At 43.6% G+C, this 22,500-nt stretch overlaps 1 protein-coding gene across 1 annotated transcript in view; it reads left to right on the forward strand.

Annotated features, from left to right (window-relative positions):
* LOC139915515 (uncharacterized) overlaps window positions 1-22,500 on the forward strand; it is a 73,431-nt gene that overhangs the window by 14,354 nt on the left and 36,577 nt on the right. Inside the window, exons 2-7 of the mRNA XM_078290658.1 lie at window positions 16,113-17,272; window positions 17,321-17,563; window positions 18,024-18,191; window positions 18,686-18,865; window positions 19,027-19,100; window positions 20,184-20,360. Of these exons, the coding sequence (XP_078146784.1) occupies window positions 16,156-17,272; window positions 17,321-17,563; window positions 18,024-18,191; window positions 18,686-18,865; window positions 19,027-19,100; window positions 20,184-20,360 (1,959 nt within the window). The 5' untranslated portion in view covers window positions 16,113-16,155. The remainder of the gene's footprint in view (window positions 1-16,112; window positions 17,273-17,320; window positions 17,564-18,023; window positions 18,192-18,685; window positions 18,866-19,026; window positions 19,101-20,183; window positions 20,361-22,500) is intronic.

A 22,500-nucleotide genomic window follows, 5' to 3' on the forward strand; every position in this document is an offset into this window, starting at 1 on the left:
CTCTACTGTATAAATTCAGTAAGAACCTGATCTGAAAACCTCCAGTCATCCCAACGCTCCACCACGCTTTCTCTGGTTTCTCTTTGTTTCGGTCGGACCGTCGTCTCTGTGTTCGCCGCTAGTTTCTACAGAACAGACGTAGGAACGATCTGATTGGCTGAACGGACGCTGATGAATCCGTCCGTCCAGAAAAACTTCAGCTGGGTTCAAAAACGGATGGAGATCTGACAGACGGACGGATCAGACCGCCTCCTGACAGCAGCAGTTCCTCATGGATCAGGTTTCTATTGATTCGTTTACCATGATCCATAACCGCCTGGAAGATGATCCTGCTGCTGTTGTTCTGGCCTGGCAGTGTATTAATAGTCAAATGATGAGAAGTCGTGTCGCCTTTTAAAAGGAATAAGGAGGAACTAAACATCAGCAAACTGGCACCCTGGGAGTGTGAGTGTGTGTGTGTGTGTGTGTGCCTACCTTCTGCTTGAAAAAAAGATAGTGACCTGAGAAGCAGGGTGTCCAGTGTTAAAGACACACACACACACACACACACACGCGCCCAGTGGGGTCAGTCCCGTCCATCTGCTGTGTGGATCGCTGCTCCATCTGTGTGTTTTCGGCCTCCTGTCTGTCTGAGAGTCTGACTGAAGTCTAACTACAGACAGAAGGAGTCAGTTCAGATCCTGAGGCTGCTGTGTGTGGAGAGCAGACTGACACCAGGATGTACAGAAGATCATGAGCCGGTCTTTATCTCAGTGTAAACCCCGACAGACTGAATCAAGACTCTGATGTGAAAAGGAGGCTCCGTATTTATATTTACCAAAGAAGAAGAGATTTTGTCTGTGGGGGCAGAGTCACAACAAACCTGACTCCAGTCCTCGTAACTTCAGCTCAGCATGATGGACGTGTCTGTCTCTTCTTCTGTGGTGTTCATACCACGTAAGAACACATGAGGAAATAGCTGAATATGAGCCGTTACAGCATGCTAGGTGTGCAAAAAAACAGCAGTAGTGCGACAAAGAAATAATGAGAAATGATGATGAAGAATTAATGATGAAAAATGAAAATATGTGGTGTGTGAAATATTATGCAGTATGAAAATAAATAAAAACCTTTAAAATGTATTATTAGTTATTTAATTAATTTACAAAACAATTAATAAATGCAAAATAAAATACTAAATAAGATAACAGAAGGTAAAATGATAAATCAATGAAATGGTAAAATGAATAAAATAAGATAACAAAAAAAAAAAAACATGAAGAGAAGCCATATGGATGATAGTTGACCTTTTCTGGCTTTAAAGCTGCCGGCTCTTCATTCCTCTCAGCTCACTGGGCCGGGAAATAGAGCATGAGGACATTGATAACCCACTGAATCACTGAATATACTGTAGAGGAAGAGGAGGAGGAGGAGGAGGAGGAGGAGGAGGAGGAGGCAGATGGGGAAGTAGGCTAATAGAAAAAGGGGGATATGGAACGGTAAGTGGAGGAGAGGGAGAAGGAGGTGGATGATGAAAAGGAGGAGGAAGAGCAGAAGAAAAGGGTCAAGGAAAGTGGAGGAGGGGCTGTAAGAAGGTAGGGGGGTAAGAAGAGAGGGAGATGGAGGATGAATGGATGGGTGAAGAGGAGGGAGGAGAGGAGGAGAGGAAGGAGGTGCATAAATGCGACGTGGTCATATTCTCTCATACTGGTAAAAAAAAAAAAAAAAAAGCATTCAGTTCAGAGTAGCCAGGCAGACAGACAAGCTCCCATCAAATATTAAAGCTCCCGGTATCCTTTATAATCTACACACACACACACACACACACACACACACACACACACACACACACACACACACGCACACACACACACACACACACACTCACTGTTGAATAGGGAAATTCATGAGTCATGACAAACAAGGTTCAGTTATAACCTTATGTAGCCTAACAACAGGCAGACTAGCGTTCAGACAGTCACGTAATATTATTTTAAATCGTTTTTATTTTGTTGGAAGACAAGGCATTATATTGAGGCTTTGCATTTGCGACACAAATCTCCTAGCAACTACAACTGTATGCAAATAAAGTAAATATACAACAGCCAGGCTAGAAACAGAGAGTCAGCTTGTTGTGGTGTGGCTGTAGATCCATTCAGTAACGTTCTCAGTAAAAGTGAATAGTGTGATAAGGTGGATTTGGTTACTGTGACACAGTAAACTGTCTTGTCTTTAGCCCTAGTCTCTACTCCAAAACACTCTGAGTTGTAGCTTGAGAAGAGTCAGCTCAGTTAACCTGAACAAACTGTTAGCTAGCTAACTAGCCAGCAAACACACTGATGTTAATGTGAACATGCTAACGCTAGCTGCTACTAGATACGTTAGCTAGTGTGCTAATCAGATGTGTTAACAACAACACAGTGATGTTAGCTGAGCAGATACTATGGTTAGCTAGCTAACAAGCTGACATTATCTAAACACTAAATCAATCAGATGGTCAGTGATGACAGACAGAAATTAACCATGTCGTTCAATTCTGTTGAGACGGACAAATCGTACATTTAGAAACGCAACAGTGTCTTTTTTTTTTTAGCTTTCTTGAGGCAGTATCTAGGCGACATCTGGCTAAACGCCGGGCAAGGTGCCTGATTTAGGAAAAGCTGTGTTCACCTTCTGTCGCCATTCATAATGTAATTGATGTGGAAGTGGATTGAATTCCTGCCGTGGTTTTGGGTTGGGTGTGTTTCAGTGATTCTCTTCTGAAGGCTGTGATGTATGGGCGTCATTTGGGTGTGGCAAGGTGTGGTCCTCTGCATACCTGAGGGAGTTCAGCTTCGATCTCGTAGTTCTCATCACTATTATCAGAAGCAAAAACTGTCTGAAATCTATTGGAAGCTAAATCTAAAAAAAAACTGACATCAGGAGAGCATTCAGGACCTGATAGTTTGGTGACTTAAGACTCATGATTTATCTCAGATTGACCAAATAATATCTTGTCAGTCATCAGCCCTCTGGATTTGAACTGCTATCAGCGTGTTTGGAAGTTTTGGTGACAAATGACCTTCTATGCAGGGACTTCATTTTTCTCTTTATTTTTCATTTGCTGAACAAGAAATGCTGCTTCCTGAGGCCCAGAGCTAAACATAGCTGCTGCTTGGGAGCTGTACTGTTATATACTGCTGTACCATAACTCCCACTCAAGTCAGTCAGTCAATCAATCACATCGGTCTGGTTTCCACTGCAGGGCCACACTGGACTTGTCAGGGTGAGTACATTAACTCTGCCACTGAATTTCCTCCTAAAATGAGACGAAATTCATTGATTTGTTTCATTTTAAAAGTTTTAAAAGATTTCTGGTTGGTCAGGGAAGGAAATGACCACTTCCCACCAGTCAAATGTTAGTAAATTTTGTTTGAGGTTGGTAAGCTAGTCAACCAAACCATTGTTTGGAGTCCAAAACTATTCTAAACACCAAGTTGGCTGGTAAAAAAGTGGCTTGTAAATTACTTGAGTGGTTCTTTAGGGGTCCCTGATGGGGTTCCAGGGGTCTTTGAGGGGGTTCCAGTGGTCTTTGAGGGGGTTCCAGGGTGTCCCTGAGGGGTTTCCAGGGATCTTTGAGAGGGTTCCAGAAGTCTTTGAGGGGGTTCCAGGGGTCCGTGAGGTGGTTCCAGGGGTCATCAAGGGGGTTCCCGAAGTCTTTGAGGGGGTTCCAGGGGTCTGTGAGGTGGTTCCAAGGATCCTTGAGGGGGTTCCAGGGGTTCTTGAGGGGGTTCCAGGGGTCCGTGAGGTGGTTCCAGAAGTCTTTGAGGGGGTTCCAGGGGTCATCGAGGGGGTTCCCGAAGTCTTTGAGGGGGTTCCAGGGGTCCTTGAGGGGGTTCCAGGGATCCTTGAGGGGGTTCCAGGGGTTCTTGAGGGGGTTCCAGGGTGTCAGCATCAAAATGACGAATCATTTTATCTCACTTTAATTTACATCATTGCAAATTATCCCAATTGGAGTACATAAGAATTACTATTCCAATCAAACTATTCCACTCACTCTCACCGCTGTTATCTCCTCACATACAGTGGAGTCAGTTTTACACTTCAATGCTAAGTCGAGAACAACAGAAAACTTCCCTTATGAGGCTACCTGGGACTAAATCTAGTCAAATTGGGGTCTGTGGCCTAATGTGGGTCTATTTAGGGGGTTTGTGACATGAAAATATTTGAGAAATTGATGCACTCTGCAGCCTCTTCAGCAGCTAACTAGCCATCATTTGGAGTCCTATTCTAGCTGGCTCGTTGAACAGTAAAACTGCCAGGTAAATTTAGAGGTTTTCCAGCCGTTGTGGACAAATAAACAGTTATTTTCCATGGCGGGTCTCAGTTTGCTCCCTGACACAGCAGTCTGTCTGAGGAGAGCAGCTGCTGGTGGAGGTGAAGGGCAGTGTGGAGGTGAAGCTCTAGAGTTTCCTCTGCTCTGCTGTACACTCCATTAGCAAATGTGGCCCGTAAGCAAGGTACAGTAAGACAGTAAGTCTTGCTTCATCATGAGATCCTTTATCATCGACGGTGACGTTTATAGCAACACGGCTTTCAAGGTCGTGACAAGTGTTGATGGGCAATGTTGCTGACAACTCTGACCAACTCTGTTTCACTACATACTGAGGGCTTTCATGTACATTGGTATAAACTAATAATCATGTAAAGCTGCAGTAAGTAAGATTTTTCCTTCCTCATAGCACAAAATGACCGTAATAAATCTTTTTGGTAACGCTTTATTTTCTGGGTCTGCGATTTCCTAATAATTTCCTAGAAAGGACCTGTTGATTTCTTAGGAAGTTTCCTGGAAAGAACCATGAAATTATCTTCTAATTATAGGGAAATAGAGAAGGAGTTCAGTGGTAGTAGGTCGTTCCTCAAATTTCTTCTGGAGTTTCCAAGACAGAACCATGAAATTATTTTAACATTTCAATAAATAGTTTATAGTTTTGCAGTTGTTTCCAGGAAACTCTTTTAGAAATGTTCAGTATCTGATCGACTCTCCAGACTGCTGACATTGTCTATATAAATACATCATTTCATGGTTCTTTCCAGGAAACGTCCTAAGAAATTAACAGTTGCTTTCTAGGAAATTATTAGGAAATTGTGGACCCGGAAAATAAAGCGTTACCATCTTTTTGATAGGGTTGTTGATCTTTTTGTTGACTTTTATTTACAAGCCGTGGTTCGCTTGTAATTGAGCAGTGTGAACCTGAAATACAAAAATGCTCGCAAGAACTCACTGCAGACCTGAGTTAAAGTTGAAAGAACTTGACTCTCTTGGTTAAAACTAAGAATCATTTAAAGCTGCATTAAGTAAGACTCTCACATAGCACAAAACAACAAAAGAACCTAAGTCTCTCCTTAAAACTTCCTTTTTTTTAAACTGGCATTTCTATGATGTTCTTTTTAATGTTCTTGATAATGATCTTCCATGTTTTTGTTGTGATTCTACTGCTTTCTGGTTGTCTTGTTGTCTTTTACCTTCCAGCTCTTAGGTATTATTAGAATTATTAAATACGAAAATGCAACAAAGTCAACTTTTCCACTGCATTTCGGACCAAAGAACACAAACTTTAGATGTGCAATCACAATCCATAGTTCATCGGTATCAGATGCTTGTCATTTCATTGCAGTTTTTTTTTTTTTATCCATTAGCCCAAATGAATACATTCACTTTACACCAGGATTGTCACTTCTGGCTTGTTAAAGGCTTCCTTGGCTTATCAGCAGCAGGGAAGTTAAAGCAGTTCCTCATTCATTAATTCAGATGGAGCTGCTGGCTCAAAGCCCACAGACAGAGGGGTAAAGGTTCTGGAGAGGCAGGAATTCACCCACGTTCACACACAGCTGACTCAGCACACTGGAAATTATTTCTCTGTGTGTGTGTGTGTGTTTGTGTGTGTGTGTGTGTGCGCCACAGGGCCAAATGATTTTTCCAGTAGAGCTCGCTTCAGCTTGCAGCTTGTCGCAATGAAATTAAATTAGATCAGGATACAGATAATAAACAATTAGATGAGACTTTAATGATCCCTGTGGGGGAAATTGTGTTATTGGGAAAAAATAATAGGATGCAGTAAAGAAAAAAATCACATATAAATAAGAAAAGAATGGCAGGTGTTAAACACAACCAACCATTACAATGATAAAACATATTAATTAAAAATATATGAATGAAATATGCAAATATGTTGCATGTGCAAAATTACAGCAGTAGAACATCCAGAGACAAAAAAGAATAAGAAAATATGAAAAATATGTCCGATATGAAAATATATGAAACAACAGAGAAAATATGAAATATATGATATGAAAAATCTGTAAATTCACAGCATGTATAGAGGAGGTGGACAATGTTGGCTTGTGTCAAATATATCATACTATTTCACTCTCTACACTCAGCTGTTTATGATGCATGTACACTTGCTTGCATGGCGTGCACGTACACACACACACACACACACACACACACACAGCGCTGTAGGTCACTGTGCCTCGGGTCAGAAAAGCTCTTACAGAACTGGGTCCATATGCTGCAGGTCAGAAGATCATGTGTAACAATATCTGCTTTTTAAAGTGACTCTTCTACTCAGAGGAAATTACCTACTTTCTACCTTTACTGAAGTAGATTTTTACATAGAACTTAAAGGTCCCATATTAGCAATTTAACAAAGTTCCCTGTGATCTTTAAAAATGTTTGTGAAGCAAAAAAACACCTAAATCCAGTTTTGCAGTGTGTTCCAGCCTCTCAGTGTCTTCATTGTTTTTGATTTTATGTTAATGAGCCTCTGTTCTGATTGGCCGCCTTATTGGAGGGTTGTGCTGAGACTGAGTGAGTGGGAGGGGCTATTCACCCTGTCAGCACTGAGTGATGTCACTACGGCCTGCCAATCAAAACAGGAGGAGTTTCAGATTTCACGTTTTCTTAGATAAAATATTAGACAAAATCTTACATATTGAAGAGCAGGACAAACAGTTTTGTACAATATGGGACCTTTAAGTTTGATTTAAAATGTCATCAAAGTAACAGCACTTCTACTGGAGTAGGATATTTTAATGAACACCTGAAAACAGGTGACACATACCAGTGACTCACTGGTATGTAAGCTAACGTTTTAGGCAGTAAAGGTTGAGCAGGAAACTAGGAAAACACTGATCAGCACCGATCACCGATTCTGATTACTGTATTTGTACCAGTGTGATCAGCTGATCACCGATCTGATCACTGCTTGAAGTCATGTGTTTTAGAAGCTCTTGAAACTCCAGTGGGCGTGGCGTTTTTGTTCCAAAACAGAGTCCGGGCTGGAAAGTGAGTTTTGAAAGCCAGACTTGTCAGCAGCTGGTGAAGTAATCATCTTGGGAAATTGATTTGTCACATGTTGACGTATTGACAGATTTCCCAGCGGCCTGTTCAATAGGAAGGGAAAAGCCGACTGACGGGTTTGTCTGACGTGTTCAGATCGATGCAGGTGACGGAGACCTTTCACCTGCCGTTGGTCTTGTGCCGGTCCACAGGTTGAGAAAAACAGCAGCCAGGTCTTCAGTATGTGTGTTGGGTCTGCAGGCCTGTGTGGAAGGTAGGCTCGCGTTGTTTTTAGCTTGTTTTCTCCTCTGTGGTTTGTGAAAGAGTGAAAGTTGTTGATGAATGTTCAAACCGTTACTGACTCCTCCTGACAAATCCTCACTTTCCCACTCTGTGTATTTTGCACATTGGAAGATTTCTGAAAGTACTATCTGAGAAATGGTAGTGGTCGTATTTGCTGTCATCAACTAGCATAAATTCACTAAATTCACCATAATTTTTACCATCATGCTGTCGATGAGGGAAACACTTTTTGTCGTCACTAATCTCCGCTCTTCTAAACAACCATGACTGCCTGTGATGTGGAAAACATCTGAAACAAAGGTTACTCGTATGCTAATCATATTTTAACCACTTACAGCTTCATTTAATGTCATTTTTTGCTCATTTTACAGTTCTTTTTTTTTGCCATGGTGTCATTTTAGAATAGAAGCAATCTGAAGCAAATTATGGAGTATTATTTACAACTAACAGTTTTATCAATTTCATTATTTAACATGCGATTTTGCATGTTAGTAGACATCGTTATATATCGCTATTGAAGTCATTTCTTATGATTATTGTTATATTCATTTTATCCATATCACCCAGCCCTACTGTATAGTCAATATAATTTCTAATAGTGTTTGGGAAGCAGACTCTACACTCTTTATTGCATTTAAACAACTATAAGTGTCATTTCATATTAATTTAGTCCATTTTACTTACTTATATACTTTATTTTTTTGTTTTGCTTGAAAGGTAGAAAGGCTGAGAGGAAGATGGAGAGAGAGAGCGGAGGAGAGAGAGAGAGTGATAGAGAGAGAGACAGGCAGACAATAAAAAAGAGGAGAGAGGTAGAAAGAGAGAGAGAGAGAGAGCAGGCAGTGAAACAGAGAAGGTGAGAGAGTTAGAAAGACAAATTTTTTTCATGTTATTTTCGTCCATTTTATTTACTTATACACTATATTTTTTGTTTTGCTTTTATTATGAAGGCTGAAACCAGAAGTCTTATATTTGGTGATTCTGTCCAGCGTGACGCATCACTTCTCTTCTTCTCTTCTTCCCTCCCGCTTTGTTTCCTGCTTCTGGAACTCTGAGCTGTCACTCTAACACACACTGACCAATGGCGACGCGTCCCTCTAAAGCCCGCCCACACGAGAGGTTTGTGGCAGCGAAGGCAAAGTGATGGCGGATGTAAACAAAGCAGAGGAGATGGCAGACGATGGGAGGGGATCACAGTCTGAATCCGTCTGGGTCAAACAATTTGCAAATAATTTGATTATGAGTTTTTTTCCCCGTCTGTCTCACTCCTCCGGTCTGACGTCGTTTCTCTTTGCAGTGAATGTAATTTTCCTGTCAGTTTGAAATGTTTTGTTTGATGCTATCTTTTTTTTTTCCTTTTAATATTTTCGAAACAAATCTAATTCCGTAGCTTTCAGGGACTCTGCAGACTGTGATGGATGTTTCAGGACGGTCAGCCACACAGAGCTGAATAATAGATATCAAGTCTCTTCTGTCTTTCTTTTTTCAGAATCGGAGTCAGAATTACTTTATTGTCATCACCAGTATATATTTGTGTTGCCAAATCACTCATAGACATAAATAAGAACCAATACAAAATGTACAGGACTTTAACATGATGAAATGAATCATAATTATAATAACATGGGATTGCAGGATATTTCTTAGCATTATTGTATGTTTTTCCTCTCCCTCCATCTCTCAAATTCAAATTCAAATTCAGATTAAAATCAGCTTTATTGGCACGACTCCCACACACACACCCACACATATACAATACACACACACACACACACACACACACACGTGCAACAGAAATGGCTGCCAAATACCTCGGCCCTGTCTGTCTCTATGCAGCAGTCTCACCAGGTGGCAGACGGGAATAGAATGCAGAACACACACACACACACACACACACACACACACACACACACACGCACGCACACACACACTGGGTCAGGATTGCAGCGCAGCTCAGTTTACTTTGGACTTGGAGAGAGTCCAAGATGAGGCTAGGAAAAAGAGATTAGAGAGAGAGAGAGAGAGAGGCAAAGAGAGAGAGAAAGACACATAGGTAGTGAAATAGAGAGAGTAAAACTAGAAAGAGAGAAGGAAAGGGTGAGACAGATAGAGAGACAGACAGTGAAACAGAGGGTAGAAAGAGAGAGAGAAGAGAGTGCGAAACAGAGAGAGAGACAGATAGAGACAGATAGGCAGTGAAACAGAGAGGATAGAGAGAGAGGTAGAAAGGCAGAAAGGTAGGATGATGGAGAGAGAGAGTGATGGAGAGAGAGACAGGCAGCCAGTGAAACAGAGAGGGTAGAGAGAAAACGAGAAGGAGAGAAACGGCGAGAGAGTTAGAACGAGAGAGAAGAGAGGACAGGCAGTGAAACAGAGAGGGTAGAGAGAGGTAGAAATACAGAGAGAAAGAGAGAGGTAGAAAGACAGAGAGAGAGAGAGGGTGAGACAGAGACAGACAGCAGGCAGTGAAACAGAGAAGGTAGAGAGAGAGAGAGCTAGAAAGATGTAGAGAGAGAGAGAGGCAGGAGCGAGGTTAAATCTCATTACCATGCTGTTCTAACCTCGTTCATCAGACTGTCCTTGGTTTCTCAGCAGAGTGGAGCAGCAGACAGAGCTGCAGAGCTCAGCTGCTGCAGTAACACACTGCACTGTAACACACTGTAACACACTGCACACTATAACACACTGCACTGTAACACACTGCACACTGTAACACACTGTAACACACTGCACTGTAACACACTGTAACACACTGCACACTATAACACACTGCACTGTAACACACTGCACACTGTAACACACTGTAACACACTGTAACACACTGCACACTATAACACACTGCACTGTAACACACTGCACACTGTAACACACTGTAACACACTGCACTGTAACACACTGTAACACACTGCACACTGTAACACACTGCACTGTAACACACTGCACACTGTAACACACTGTAACACACTGCACTGTAACACACTGCACACTGTAACACACTGCACTGTAACACACTGCACTGTAACACACTGCACACTGTAACACACTGTAACACACTGCACTGTAACACACTGCACACTGTAACACACTGTAACACACTGCACTGTAACACACTGCACACTGTAACACACTGTAACACACTGCACTGTAACACACTGCACACTGTAACACACTGCACTGTAACACACTGCACTGTAACACACTGTAACACACTGCACTGTAACACACTGCACTGTAACACACTGCACACTGTAACACACTGTAACACACTGCACACTGTAACACACTGCACTGTAACACACTGCACTGTAACACACTGCACACTGTAACACACTGTAACACACTGCACACTGTAACACACTGCACTGTAACACACTGCACTGTAACACACTGCACACTGTAACACACTGTAACACACTGCACACTGTAACACACTGCACACTGTAACACACTGTAACACACTGCACACTGTAACACACTGCACTATAACACACTGTGAACCTCCCAGCATCACACTCAGCACAATACACACTTCTCCAATAATGTCATCATTGTAATCATAAACTTTATTTACAGAGCCCTTTTAAGATGAAGATTGCACTTTATTGATCCCCTAGGGGAAATTCAGGAACCAAAGTTACAAAGTGCTTCACAACAAGGAACAAGTGCAAGGAATAAAACATGTGGTGTAAAAATAAAAACTGAAGGAAGAGATGAAAAGACGAACGAATGACAAGAAATAAATCCAAATCTTCCAGAAAATGTTTAAATTCAATAATGAATGAGGCAACCTGGCTAAAATCAGAGCGGGATTAAAGGTGAGCTTTATGATAAAAGTCTGTTTTGAGAAGTGACATCACAGATGATGTCATCACAGCAGGGCGTTCCCCCGCTGAGCAGCAGGCAGGTGACAGGATGTGTATAGACTGCTAATACTGATAATAACACAGGGAAACTCCAGGAAACGCATCACAGCTGGACTCGCTCCTGATTGGCTCCCTCACTAAAGAATGACTGAAATCCGTCCAATCAGGGTCCAGTTTGCAGCATTCGAACTGGAAAGCCTGTACTCGGCAGGTTTACCTCATTTGAATAAGAGGAGCCGCTGCTGCCGGCCAATCAGGAGCCAGCATTGTGACGGCTCAGTCTTCACATTCATTCAGTTTAACTTTACCTTTTAACTAATCTACATTTCTACATTATTCTGATCCTGAGCCATGGTAGATTTAAAAACCAAATACTGAAAGCTGAATAGTGCGGGAGCTTTAATGATCATGTGACTGAGCCTGAGCTGTTCAGCTGCTGTGATGACAGAGCAGAGGAAGCTGTGACTCAACACAATATCTGTTATGGGAAACTCTTTTTGTAGTTCCTCTTCCCCTTCTTCAAAACAAACATCAATCCAAATGTGATGGAGGGGAAAACAAACTCTTTCAAATGACTGATAGCACAAAAAGCTCAGATGACAGAAAAATAACTAGACTGCATCCTATATTTTAGAGATATGGAATCATCAGCTTCAGGTAAATAGATCCGTAGTGTTTTATTATAATGTTTTATGCAAATTATAGTACTTTTTGATAGTGGATAGTAGGCAGCTGTAGCCCCTTATTGACTAAATGAGACACTTTGACAGAGCAGATCCTCTACATTTTATAGAAATTGAATGTTATACTTCAGGTAATTATTGTTTTTTTTCCCATCATGTGTTCATGGTTCCTACACAGCTTCCATTTTGAAATTCAATACTTTTTCCCTTCCCTAATTTCTTGACTGGATTTGAAGATTTTGGTCTGTGTTTGATATTATGTATCACTTTATCTGACCAATAGTCTTCACATCAATAAAGAAATTGATTGAAACGGTCTCCAACTACATAAAATATGTAGTTTTGTGTGTATCGGACCTGAACAGCAACATTTTCCAGACTTCCCCAGAGGTTTTGTTTAATTCCCAAACTTTTCAGGACCTGGAAATGATCATTTTCAGTACTTTCCCAGACTTTCCAGACCTGCGTGTAGGAGATCCAGTGATGAACTTTTAACAGCAGCATCACTCTCACACTCAAATCACAAGTTTCCCAGCCTCCCGCCCGGCCTGATATCTCACTTTCTCCTCTTTCATTTTTGATAAACAGATCAGCTGTTCTGATTCGGCTGTTATGACAACCGATGACTACCTTGTGATGTTTCGTTTCTTTTACGGTGGCCTTGGGGGGACAAATGACTCAGGATGCTTATTTTGTTCCCTCTCAAGAACAGCGTCACTGCCATGAGACTGCAGGGGCCAGAGGTGTGTGTGTGTGTGTGTGTGTGTGTGAGTGTGTGTGTGTGTGTGTGTGTGTGTGTGTGTTGTACTCCTGTACTTGATCACATTTCTTCACAAAGATAAAAAGATGTGGAAAATCCTCGAAAGTGAAGACATTTTCACGCTCCTCTTGTACAAAGGGTTAGTTTAGGATTAGGACTTGGGTTTGGAGTTAAATTTAGGATTAGGTTTAGGTTAGGGTTAGGGTTAGAGGTTAAGATTAGGTATGTAATACTGAGTTTTAAAGGAAAAATCCCCCTCAGATCCTCTTACACTGTTATATATCATCAATCTGTGATCTTCAACACATTCCAGGAGTTATTTAGTGATGAAGTGTTGTCATTTACTTTTCTGGTGAACCCTCTTTCCCTCAACCTGCCTCGTCTACTTCTACTGCAGTTAGTGGTTTACTACGTTTCCCAGAATGCCTTTCAACAACCCCCAGAGAAGGAGCGTGAACTTGTTGCACTCAGCTGATGGTTGTACGTGTAGATGGAGAGAGAAATGGTGATAGTAGAGCGAGAGTTTTTCCAGTCGAGGAAAGGTGAGCGTCGCACCTGTTACTCTGTTACACCTGTCTCTCTGCTGCAGTGCATTCTGGTCTCTCTCCTGCTCCTGTGGTGGAGAAACTGGTCTCTCTCCTCTTCTACGATGGATTTCTCCCTGTATGATTGTTGAACGTCTCTCGGTGCAAAATGGCGGCTCTAGAAAGAAGCCCTCGCTCTTTGATTCTGAGGGACTGACACCAAAACCTGACGTTTACCGCTGAGGTTTTACATCCTGAAACATTTTCTCATATCAAACTCCACTGGAGCTGCTGGAAACATCTGATATAATATCTGATATCAGATATTAGGGGAATAAGAAAAATGTGTGTGTGTGTGTGTGTGTGTGTGTGTGTGTGTGTGTGTGCCATCATGCCCAGTGTCACATGCTCGGGCTGCAGGGAATTCTCCGCTCTAGATGTGAGTGTTTGCTCTGTTCCTCCAACCACATGGAGCTTTTCCCCCGGTCAAGTTATGATTTTTATATAAGATATGGCAAATAATATCTCTAACAACTGGTGTGAGATAGAGGAGACCAGTCATCTCCACCGTGCTCTCATTGGTTTACAGTGAATATACCAAGGTAGCACTATTTGGCAATGATATATTGATGTTTAAAAATGATACAAGTAGCACCTTTAAAATTTAAAACCTGCATAACTTCTAAAAATATATGTACAGAAGTAAAATGACAAATATACGCTTTAGAAAACATAGTTGACGGATGACTTCAGTGGGTTAACAGTGCATGAAGTAAGATTTTACTCAAAAAGAACCTTAATATATCTGTTGGGGATTGTACCACTGACTCAGCGATTTCTTCGTCAGCTGCTGAGATTTTTTTACTTTTTTGAACATTGAATTTTGAACATTTCAGCTTCAATGGCTAAAAACCTTGTTCTTAAGCAAAAAAAAAAGCAAATAACAAAGCAGTTTTATTCTAGTATTCAGCATGGTGAGATGTTACCTCTTCACTTGACGTTTCTGTTGCATCTCTGCTCTCTAATCTCTAATTTTTACCTTATTGTAAATATAATAAATGACTTAATTCCCTTTTAAGCAACACAGCAGCAGTAGATTTGGATAAAGGTCGATAGTTTAAACTGAATATATTTGGTGTGGAAAACAGGTCCTCCTTGTTTTTATTAATCCTGTCAGCCTCAGGGTTCGTATCCTGTCTGACACGTGCACGTGTGTGTGTGTGTGTGTGTGTGTGTGTGTGTGTGTGTGTGAGAGGGATTTTACAGTCATCCCATCTAGCATTAGTACAGAAGGTTTCTGTGGGGTTAGACACAGCCAGGCAGATCCCATGGGTGTGTCTTGTAAAACACCATTTGTTAGATTACAGTCTGGTTTCTGCTGGAGGTGTTGGCACAGCTGATTGTGTTTATTAGGGGTGGGGTAGTGTGTGTGTGTGTGTGTGTGTGTGTGTGTGTGTGTGTGTGAGAGAGAGAGAGTGTGTGTCAGACTGTGTGTTTGTGTGAGTGTGTGCGCAGATGTGCATGTACTTCTGCGTGGGGGAAAGAGAAAAAAAATGCAGGGTGTGTGTGTGTGAGTTTGTGAGAGATGGTTGTGACAAGCCCTGACTCTCCCCACTAATCACCACGTCAGCACACACACGCACACACACACACACACACACACCCTCCATGTTCAGCAGCAGTACATCAGTGAGCATGACACGAGCTTCAGGCAGCTATTAATCAGTCAGTAACGTTGTGCCAGCCTGCTGCGGCTTCTTCTTCTTCATGGTTTTTTCACAGCGTAACTGCAGGCTAGCGTGCCAACGCTGGCTCAGTACCTTATGATTTTCTATAAAGGCTTTGCAGCTGCATCACAAATCTGTCAAACACATCTGGCTCCATCATGGAGGTCATTTGGAAAACTAGCTGTGCACTAATAATGTTTAAATCTACAACAACCAGGCTAGAAGCAGAGAGCAGCTGAGTCAGCTTGTTGTGGTGTGGCTGTAGATCCATTCAGTAACGTTCTCAGTAAAAGTGAATAGTGTGATAAGGTGGATTTGTTTCCAAATGTAGGTTACTGTGACACAGTAAACTGTCTTGTCTTTGGCCCTAGTCTCTACTCTCTGAGTTGTAGCTTGATAAGAGTCAGCTCAGTTAACCTGAACAAACTGTTAGCTAGCTAACTAGCCACATCCAATTATATTTAATTCTTACCCACTTTAAAAGGGGGATGGAAGGAATGTTGTCATTTTTACATTCTTCTCATACTCAAACGGGACCAAACCTGCTCTTATGGTACTAGTACAATGGCAGCTCAACTATTTGAAGGCTTTTCAGCTCCATTATAAAGTGTTCAGTGGAGTGGGACAGGAGGGAAGGAGGGAAGGAGGGAGGGAGGGAAGGAGGGAAGGATGGAGGGAAGGATGGAGGGAAGGAGGGAGGGAGGGAGGGAGGGAGGGAGGGAGGGAGGGAGGGAGGGAAGGAGGGAGGGAGGGAGGGAGGGAGGGAGGGCATGGCGTTCATCACAGTTCATGAACAGGATCTGAACCCATGATGCAGATCCACACCATGAGCCACAGGCCAGGACTGGATTTATTGTACAGTTTTGATGATGTATTTTTACATAGTGTGATTAAAGTCCTTACACCAGTCTGTTTTCTCTCTCTCTCTTTTCACTCTCTCCCTCTGTAGCTCCTCCTACTCAGTGTCTCCATGGTGAAGTGGGCGGGGTCTGATGTCAGCCCCTACTCTCGTCGACCCTCTCGCCATGCCCACCATGGTTTCTAGGCTGCCCAAGTTCGGCTCGCGGCCCAAGTCCGCCGCCACGCCCGTCGGCGGCGCTCAGACGGGCCCGGCCGCCGCCGCCGCCGGTAACCCCGCCTCCGTCGGCGCCCGCCTGACCAACGGGTTCTACCACCACCCCGGCCCCGCGCCCGCCGCGGGGGTCAAAGGTGGTTTGACTGCACCCCCCTCCTCCGTGAAGCAGAATGGTTTCATCCGCGTGCCGTCGTCGTTTTCCATGAAGTGGAGGAAAGGGAACGGAGGGACGGAGGAGGGAGTGGCGGACGGAGAGAGGGAGAGCCGGGGAGGGAAAGGCGGGAACGCCGGGCAGAGTCGCACCAGCAGCCCGCTCCATCAGTGTTATCTCCCACGGCAACAGGCGTCGCCTCAGCGCTCACCGTTGCCGACGCAGCGCGAGGTCAAGAAGCCGACCGCGTCCTCCACAGGGAAGGGGCGTGGCTATGGCCAGGCTGTGACATCATCACCCTCATCCTCACCGTCTCCCCAGTCCAGCCCCAGAACTCTCCCTGTCTCTAAAACTGGACCTCATGGCACCAAACTGAGCCAAACCGCATCGGGGCTGACCAACGGGACAAAACAGAACCTAAATGGCGTCGCCGGATCCAGACAGCGGACCGGAGCCGGCGGTTCTCTCAGAGTGCCTCAGAGTTCCTCCCGTCCCGGTGGGATGGGGGGTTCAAGGCCCGGTTCTGGCCCCGGTTCTCGGTCCGGTTCCCCCCTCCTCAGCAACCCGCCGGCCAGCCGCTCCCACTCTAGCGACAGCCTCGGCTCCGGAGCGTCCGCCCGTCTGACCGAAGGCGACCGGCTTCGGTCCCGGAGCCTCACCCAGGTCCGGCGGCTGCCCTCCCCCACCCTCACCCCCCCCTCCTCCTCCTCCTCCCTCCCTCGCTCCCCCACCGTCACGCGCTCCTACTCCTTCAACAGGCCCGGCGAGCGAGGGTTCAAAGAGCCGGCGTCTTCCTCGGCTCAGGCTCCGCCCAGAGGCCCGCCGGCCAAATCCCCCCTCGCCAGACAGGCTTCTGGGGGAGGAGCTGTCGGAGGAGACGGGGGTTACGGAGGGGTCAGGGTTCAAAGTTCTGCTGCTCTAGGCAGGTCAGGGGTCGGCATCCCGTGCCTCCTGCCGCCTTCTGCCTTGAAGAAGCCCCTCCTACCCAGCCTTGGCTCCGCCTCTAAGCCCAGCGGCATCAGCTATAAGCTGTCGCGCCCGTCGCTCATCAAGCAGCCCCGCCCCCTCCGGGTGACATCAGCCAACGCATCAGGAAGTGACCCGGAAGTGAACCAAGGACTGACAGGAAGGAGGAACTCAGTGGAGACGCCGTCCACCACTGAAAACAGCCCAGGTAGGAAATCAGTTATCATCGTTCTGATTTTAGTTTATTGATCGTTTTGCAGGACTGAGATGCACAATAATACGCAACAATGTTATCATCTTACTTTATTATCTCATTTTCTTTTCTCATTACATCTCATCTCATTTGTAACTAATTTCTTATCTCCAATCATGTCTCTTCTCGTTAAAATACTTAATTCATCTCATCTCATATCTCATCTCATCTCTCATATCTCATATCATTTAATCTCATATTTCACATCTTATCTCATCTCTCATCTGATCTCACATCTCATCTCATATCTCATGATATCATTTCATCTCATATTTCACATCTCATCTCATATCTCATCTCATATCTCATTTTATATAATCTTTTCTCATAACTCATCTCATCTCATCTCATCTCATCTCATCTCATATCATCTGTTCTCATATCTCATCTCATTTCTCATCTCCTCCCCCCCCAGGCAGCACCCCAGAGGCTCCAGAGACAGGGGGGCTGTCAGCAGAGCCGGTATCCCAGGGAGAGGTGTCGATCATCGGGGAGACCCTGGAGGACATGTCCCTGTCCTCCACCTCGTCTCTGGAGAGGAACGACACCAGTCAGGAGTACATGGACGACTTCGATAACCTGGGTGAGAACAACAGGAAAACACACGGAACTGTTCAGTATTGTACTTTTTTTTTTTTTTTTTTTCACTTCTAATTCACTTTTAATTCACTTTAAAAAAAATATATACTCAAAAACTCTAAATAATAAGGTTCTTATATAAGGAAATGATTGAGAATAATTGCCCTGACTTTATTATGTGAATTGCAATTTCATTGACGTGAAAGAGAATTTACTGCATCTGAGGTTTCGGGAATGGATAAAATGACAATGTGGAACTGAGAATAAATATGAATATATGAACAGCAGATCAATGAATTAATTTCAGTTTTAATTTGCATTCTGAATTGACTGAACCCTGCAGGGCTCTCATGCCTCTCCTCTTTTCTTGTGTTGTTTGTTTATTTTACTTTATTCTGCTAATTTCTTCTCCTACAGTCAGTATATTTTTGGTCCATTTCCATCCTTCAACATGTCAGTTATCAGTTTAATGAATATTATCTCTTCTTCTGCATCTAGGAAATGGAGGGGTGGGAATACTGCTGCTCTCCTGTAATAATGATCCAGATGTGTCAGGGCTCGACCAATCATGCGCCAGGTTTGATGACAACAAAGTGCCCGTTAACGGCGTTGCCAAGGCAACGGGACTCTGCAGCTTCCTGGAGGACAGTATGGACTGGGCCGGTGTCAGACTCAGCGGTGAGTTTTATTCATAATATTCCCATGATGTCACATGCATTTCTTACCAATATGCTGCTTTACCACACACACAGCTCATTGGATGGGGCTGTCATGTGATTAGACTCACCTTGTAGTTTATTATAATCACCTGTTATTTTCCTACCTAGATGGCTTCCCAGGTGAGCGAGGGGAGAATCGTCTGACCAGGCTCTCCCGCCGGAGGAAGTCCAGTCAGCCGGACTACCAAGACCAGGTACAATCACACTCCAATCAATACATAGATTAATAAATAGATTGTTAGGAAGCTAAGTGTGCGTTCACACTGCGAGCAATATCATCAACAAGTCAGCGTCAGTCCATTCATTTCACAGAGAAACTGAGAAAAGTGAACCACAGATGAACTTTTCCCCGTCATCAGTCGTCAAAAGCTCAGTCAGGTTTCTGTGCTCTCTTGTTTCTCTACTGATGAAGTTCTGCCTGCCAAGAGCAAAATGGAGGAGAAGTTGATTATTTAATTTGAAAGACTACAATATAAAAAAAAACAATGCTTGGAGAACGGCTGCATCCATCTTTGGGGAAATTCTGATGCAATTTTATTGAGTTCTTTGTAATTATTTTCAATTAATACAACCTAAATATCACTTTCCTGCTCGCTATGTTAACTCAAAACAACGAACCTAATGAAAGGCAGCACCAAAGCAGAGAAAGATATAAATACAGAGCTTTTTCTTGTTGGTCAAAACTTTGTAGCTGCAGACCGGTACATACTGTAGATGCAATGGGAGCCTCTGGCCCCGCCCACAACCGGTCAGGAGAGAGTGACACATCAGACCAAGTTGCTGGCAGTGTGAACAAGCAGTTACTTTTCTAATCTCCCATCAGTCTTGTGGTTTCTGCTCTCACTTTGAGGCCGTTGTAAACTTGTTTGAGGCAGGAAACTCTTTTGCTAAGAATTTTTTTTTTTTCTTCTACTACTTAGAGCTGTAACGCTAAAATCATGGTAACATCTCAGCACTGTTGGGAAAATGCATCAGTGCCTCCTTTCATTTGGAAAATAATCAGAAAAAGAAGCCAGGCTTAAATATGAATACTAGAAAGGCCAAGCTGCTGTCAGCTTAGTGCTGTTTTGAATTTTATCGTCAAATTTTCTCAGCTTTCAAAATGCCACTCCATGACTTTTCCTAGACCCACTTTCTGTACAAACCAGTGTTGCTGAATTTAGAAGAACAGACCCCAAAAATGGCCTTATACTTGTGTTAACAGGAATGAAATATGTGAAAAGTGTGAAGAAAGTAATTCACATCCCTGTCTGTCTTCTTTGTGCCCGTGTGTCCAGGGGGGCTCGTCCCTGGACCTGTCCCCCTCAGACAGCTGCGGGTCGGGGGGAACCTACATGTGGGACGAGGAGGGCCTGGAGCCTCTAGGGGGCGCCGCCACCTCCGCCTCCATCAACACCAACAACAACTCCACCAGCCACCGCATCGGCAGCTACGACTCCGACCTCAACAGCATCGTAAGGCTGCGTGTGTGTGTGTGTGTGTGTGTGTGTGTGTGGACGTCAAAGTCTTGAGGTACAAGTCCCAAGTCTAAATGTAGATTACCAAGTCCAAGTCCAAGTTCAAGTCCATGTCATTAAAAATGTCATTTTTCGCTTAAAAAAGATCAAATCTACATATTCTAGTTGAATTTAAAAAATTACAACTAAGGTGATTAAAGGAAAAATCCACCCTAAAACACTTAAACTTAAAAACAGATATTGGTGATATTTTGAATTGGGTCCATCTTGTTGTTTGGTGTATTTTTCTTATTCCTGTGGATAACGGACCAAACGTAGATGAGAGAGAATTTATCTTCCTAAATTCAAAATAAAATTTAGTAATTATGAAAAATAATCCTTTTCCCCAAATGAAAAAAAACCCCCACAATATTTGACACTAAATATGTGCTATAACTTCAGACTGGAGAGACATGAACAATTGGAAAATAAAAGAGATGCTGATCATGTGTCCTTAATTAAATTTGTCCATTGATTAATTGATATGATATTATTGAACCATTTGTTGTTGTTTATGTCACATTGTAACTGAATCTGGTGTATTTGATGTTTTTGCTTTGGCAGTAAGAACTTTTGTGTTTCATGCCAATAAAAAAACGTTCAACGAGAGAGAGAGAGAGAGAGAGATAGAGAGAGAGAGAGAGAGACAGATAGAGAGAGAGAGAGAGAGACAGATGGAGAGAGAGAGAGAGAGGGAGACAGGGAGAGAGACAAAGACAGAGTGTTTAATATTCCAGTAGAGGGTTTGTCGTGTCACTCCAGTCTGACCTAGATGAGTTTAGTTTTTGGAGCCGGTCCTGCTCCAGTTTCTCCCCGGTGCTGAACGCCCGCTGCTGAACGCCCGCTGCTGAACGCCCGCTGCTGAACGCCCGGTGCTGAACGCACTGAACGCCCGGTGCTGAACGCCCTGAACGCCCGGTGCTGAACGCCCGGTGCTGAACGCACTGAACGCCCGCTGCTGAACGCCCGGCTCTTCACCCTGATGCCCAAACTGGGTCAGGAACCTCTTACCGCTGGCTGCTGACTGTTTTTTATGGAACATGTATTTTTATTCAAGACAGCAACAGAGAGGTCTGCCTTCAGTCCTGCAGGTCAGCCGGCAGCAGAGGCTTTGCACACTGCTGAACATCGACAAAGGGCAAAACCAGGCAGGCAGTGATGAAGATGTAACGGCCAAACTGTTCCTGGCATTTGAACTTTGGCACTTGTTGTACTTGTTTGAAAGCAGAGCCCGGATTCACTCGACATCAACTCTGAACAACTCTCCAACTGTCAAAGCTGCAGCTGCGTAACGGTTTCTGTTTGTTCATCGTTTGTCTTCCATGTTTGATTTTCCCACAATATAGTTCATGAATGCAACACCGACTTGGAAGTGCGAGATGTTGGACTTTCCCAGCAGCAGTTGAACGCGGCATAATAGTTCTGGCAAAAAACAAAAGCAAAATCGTCTAATGGCAGAAATCCCAGATCAGAATCACGACCGAAATCTAATCAACTGATCCTTGAGCCGATCTGTCGACCACATTTCAGCCAAATCTGTTCAGACAGAGAGAACAGACAGAGAGAACAGACAGAGAGAACAGACAGACTGACAGACAGAGAGAACAGACAGAGAGAACAGACAGAGAGAACAGACAGACTGACAGACAGAGAGAACAGACAGAGAGAACAGACAGAGAGAACAGACAGACTGACAGACAGAGAGAACAGACAGAGAGAACAGACAGACAGAGAGAACAGACAGACGACAGACAGACAGACAGAAAAAACATAACCTCCCTCCAACTTCGTCTGTGGAGATAAAAATTGCCAAGAAAAGGCTTTTCTGCCTCTTTGAGTGTATTTGATGTTTAGTGGTGCAGATTCCCTTCTTTTCCCTTCAGTCTCTTTCTATGTAAGAAGACAAAGCAGCACAGCTTGCTGCAACATTACTGCCTATTGAAAAACAAAGGCATCACGCTGGAAAATCTAATAAATTGCAAAGAAAAAACATTATGGAATTTAATGGATCTGTGGTTAGTCCACCAACCTGCTGCTGCACCCCGATATTCATCAGCCTCTTTCACTATTTTACCCTCCAACTAGATGATAAGAACAG

The sequence above is a fragment of the Centroberyx gerrardi genome, chromosome 20 (assembly GCF_048128805.1).
Source record: "Centroberyx gerrardi isolate f3 chromosome 20, fCenGer3.hap1.cur.20231027, whole genome shotgun sequence".
Classification (NCBI taxonomy): domain Eukaryota; kingdom Metazoa; phylum Chordata; class Actinopteri; order Beryciformes; family Berycidae; genus Centroberyx; species Centroberyx gerrardi.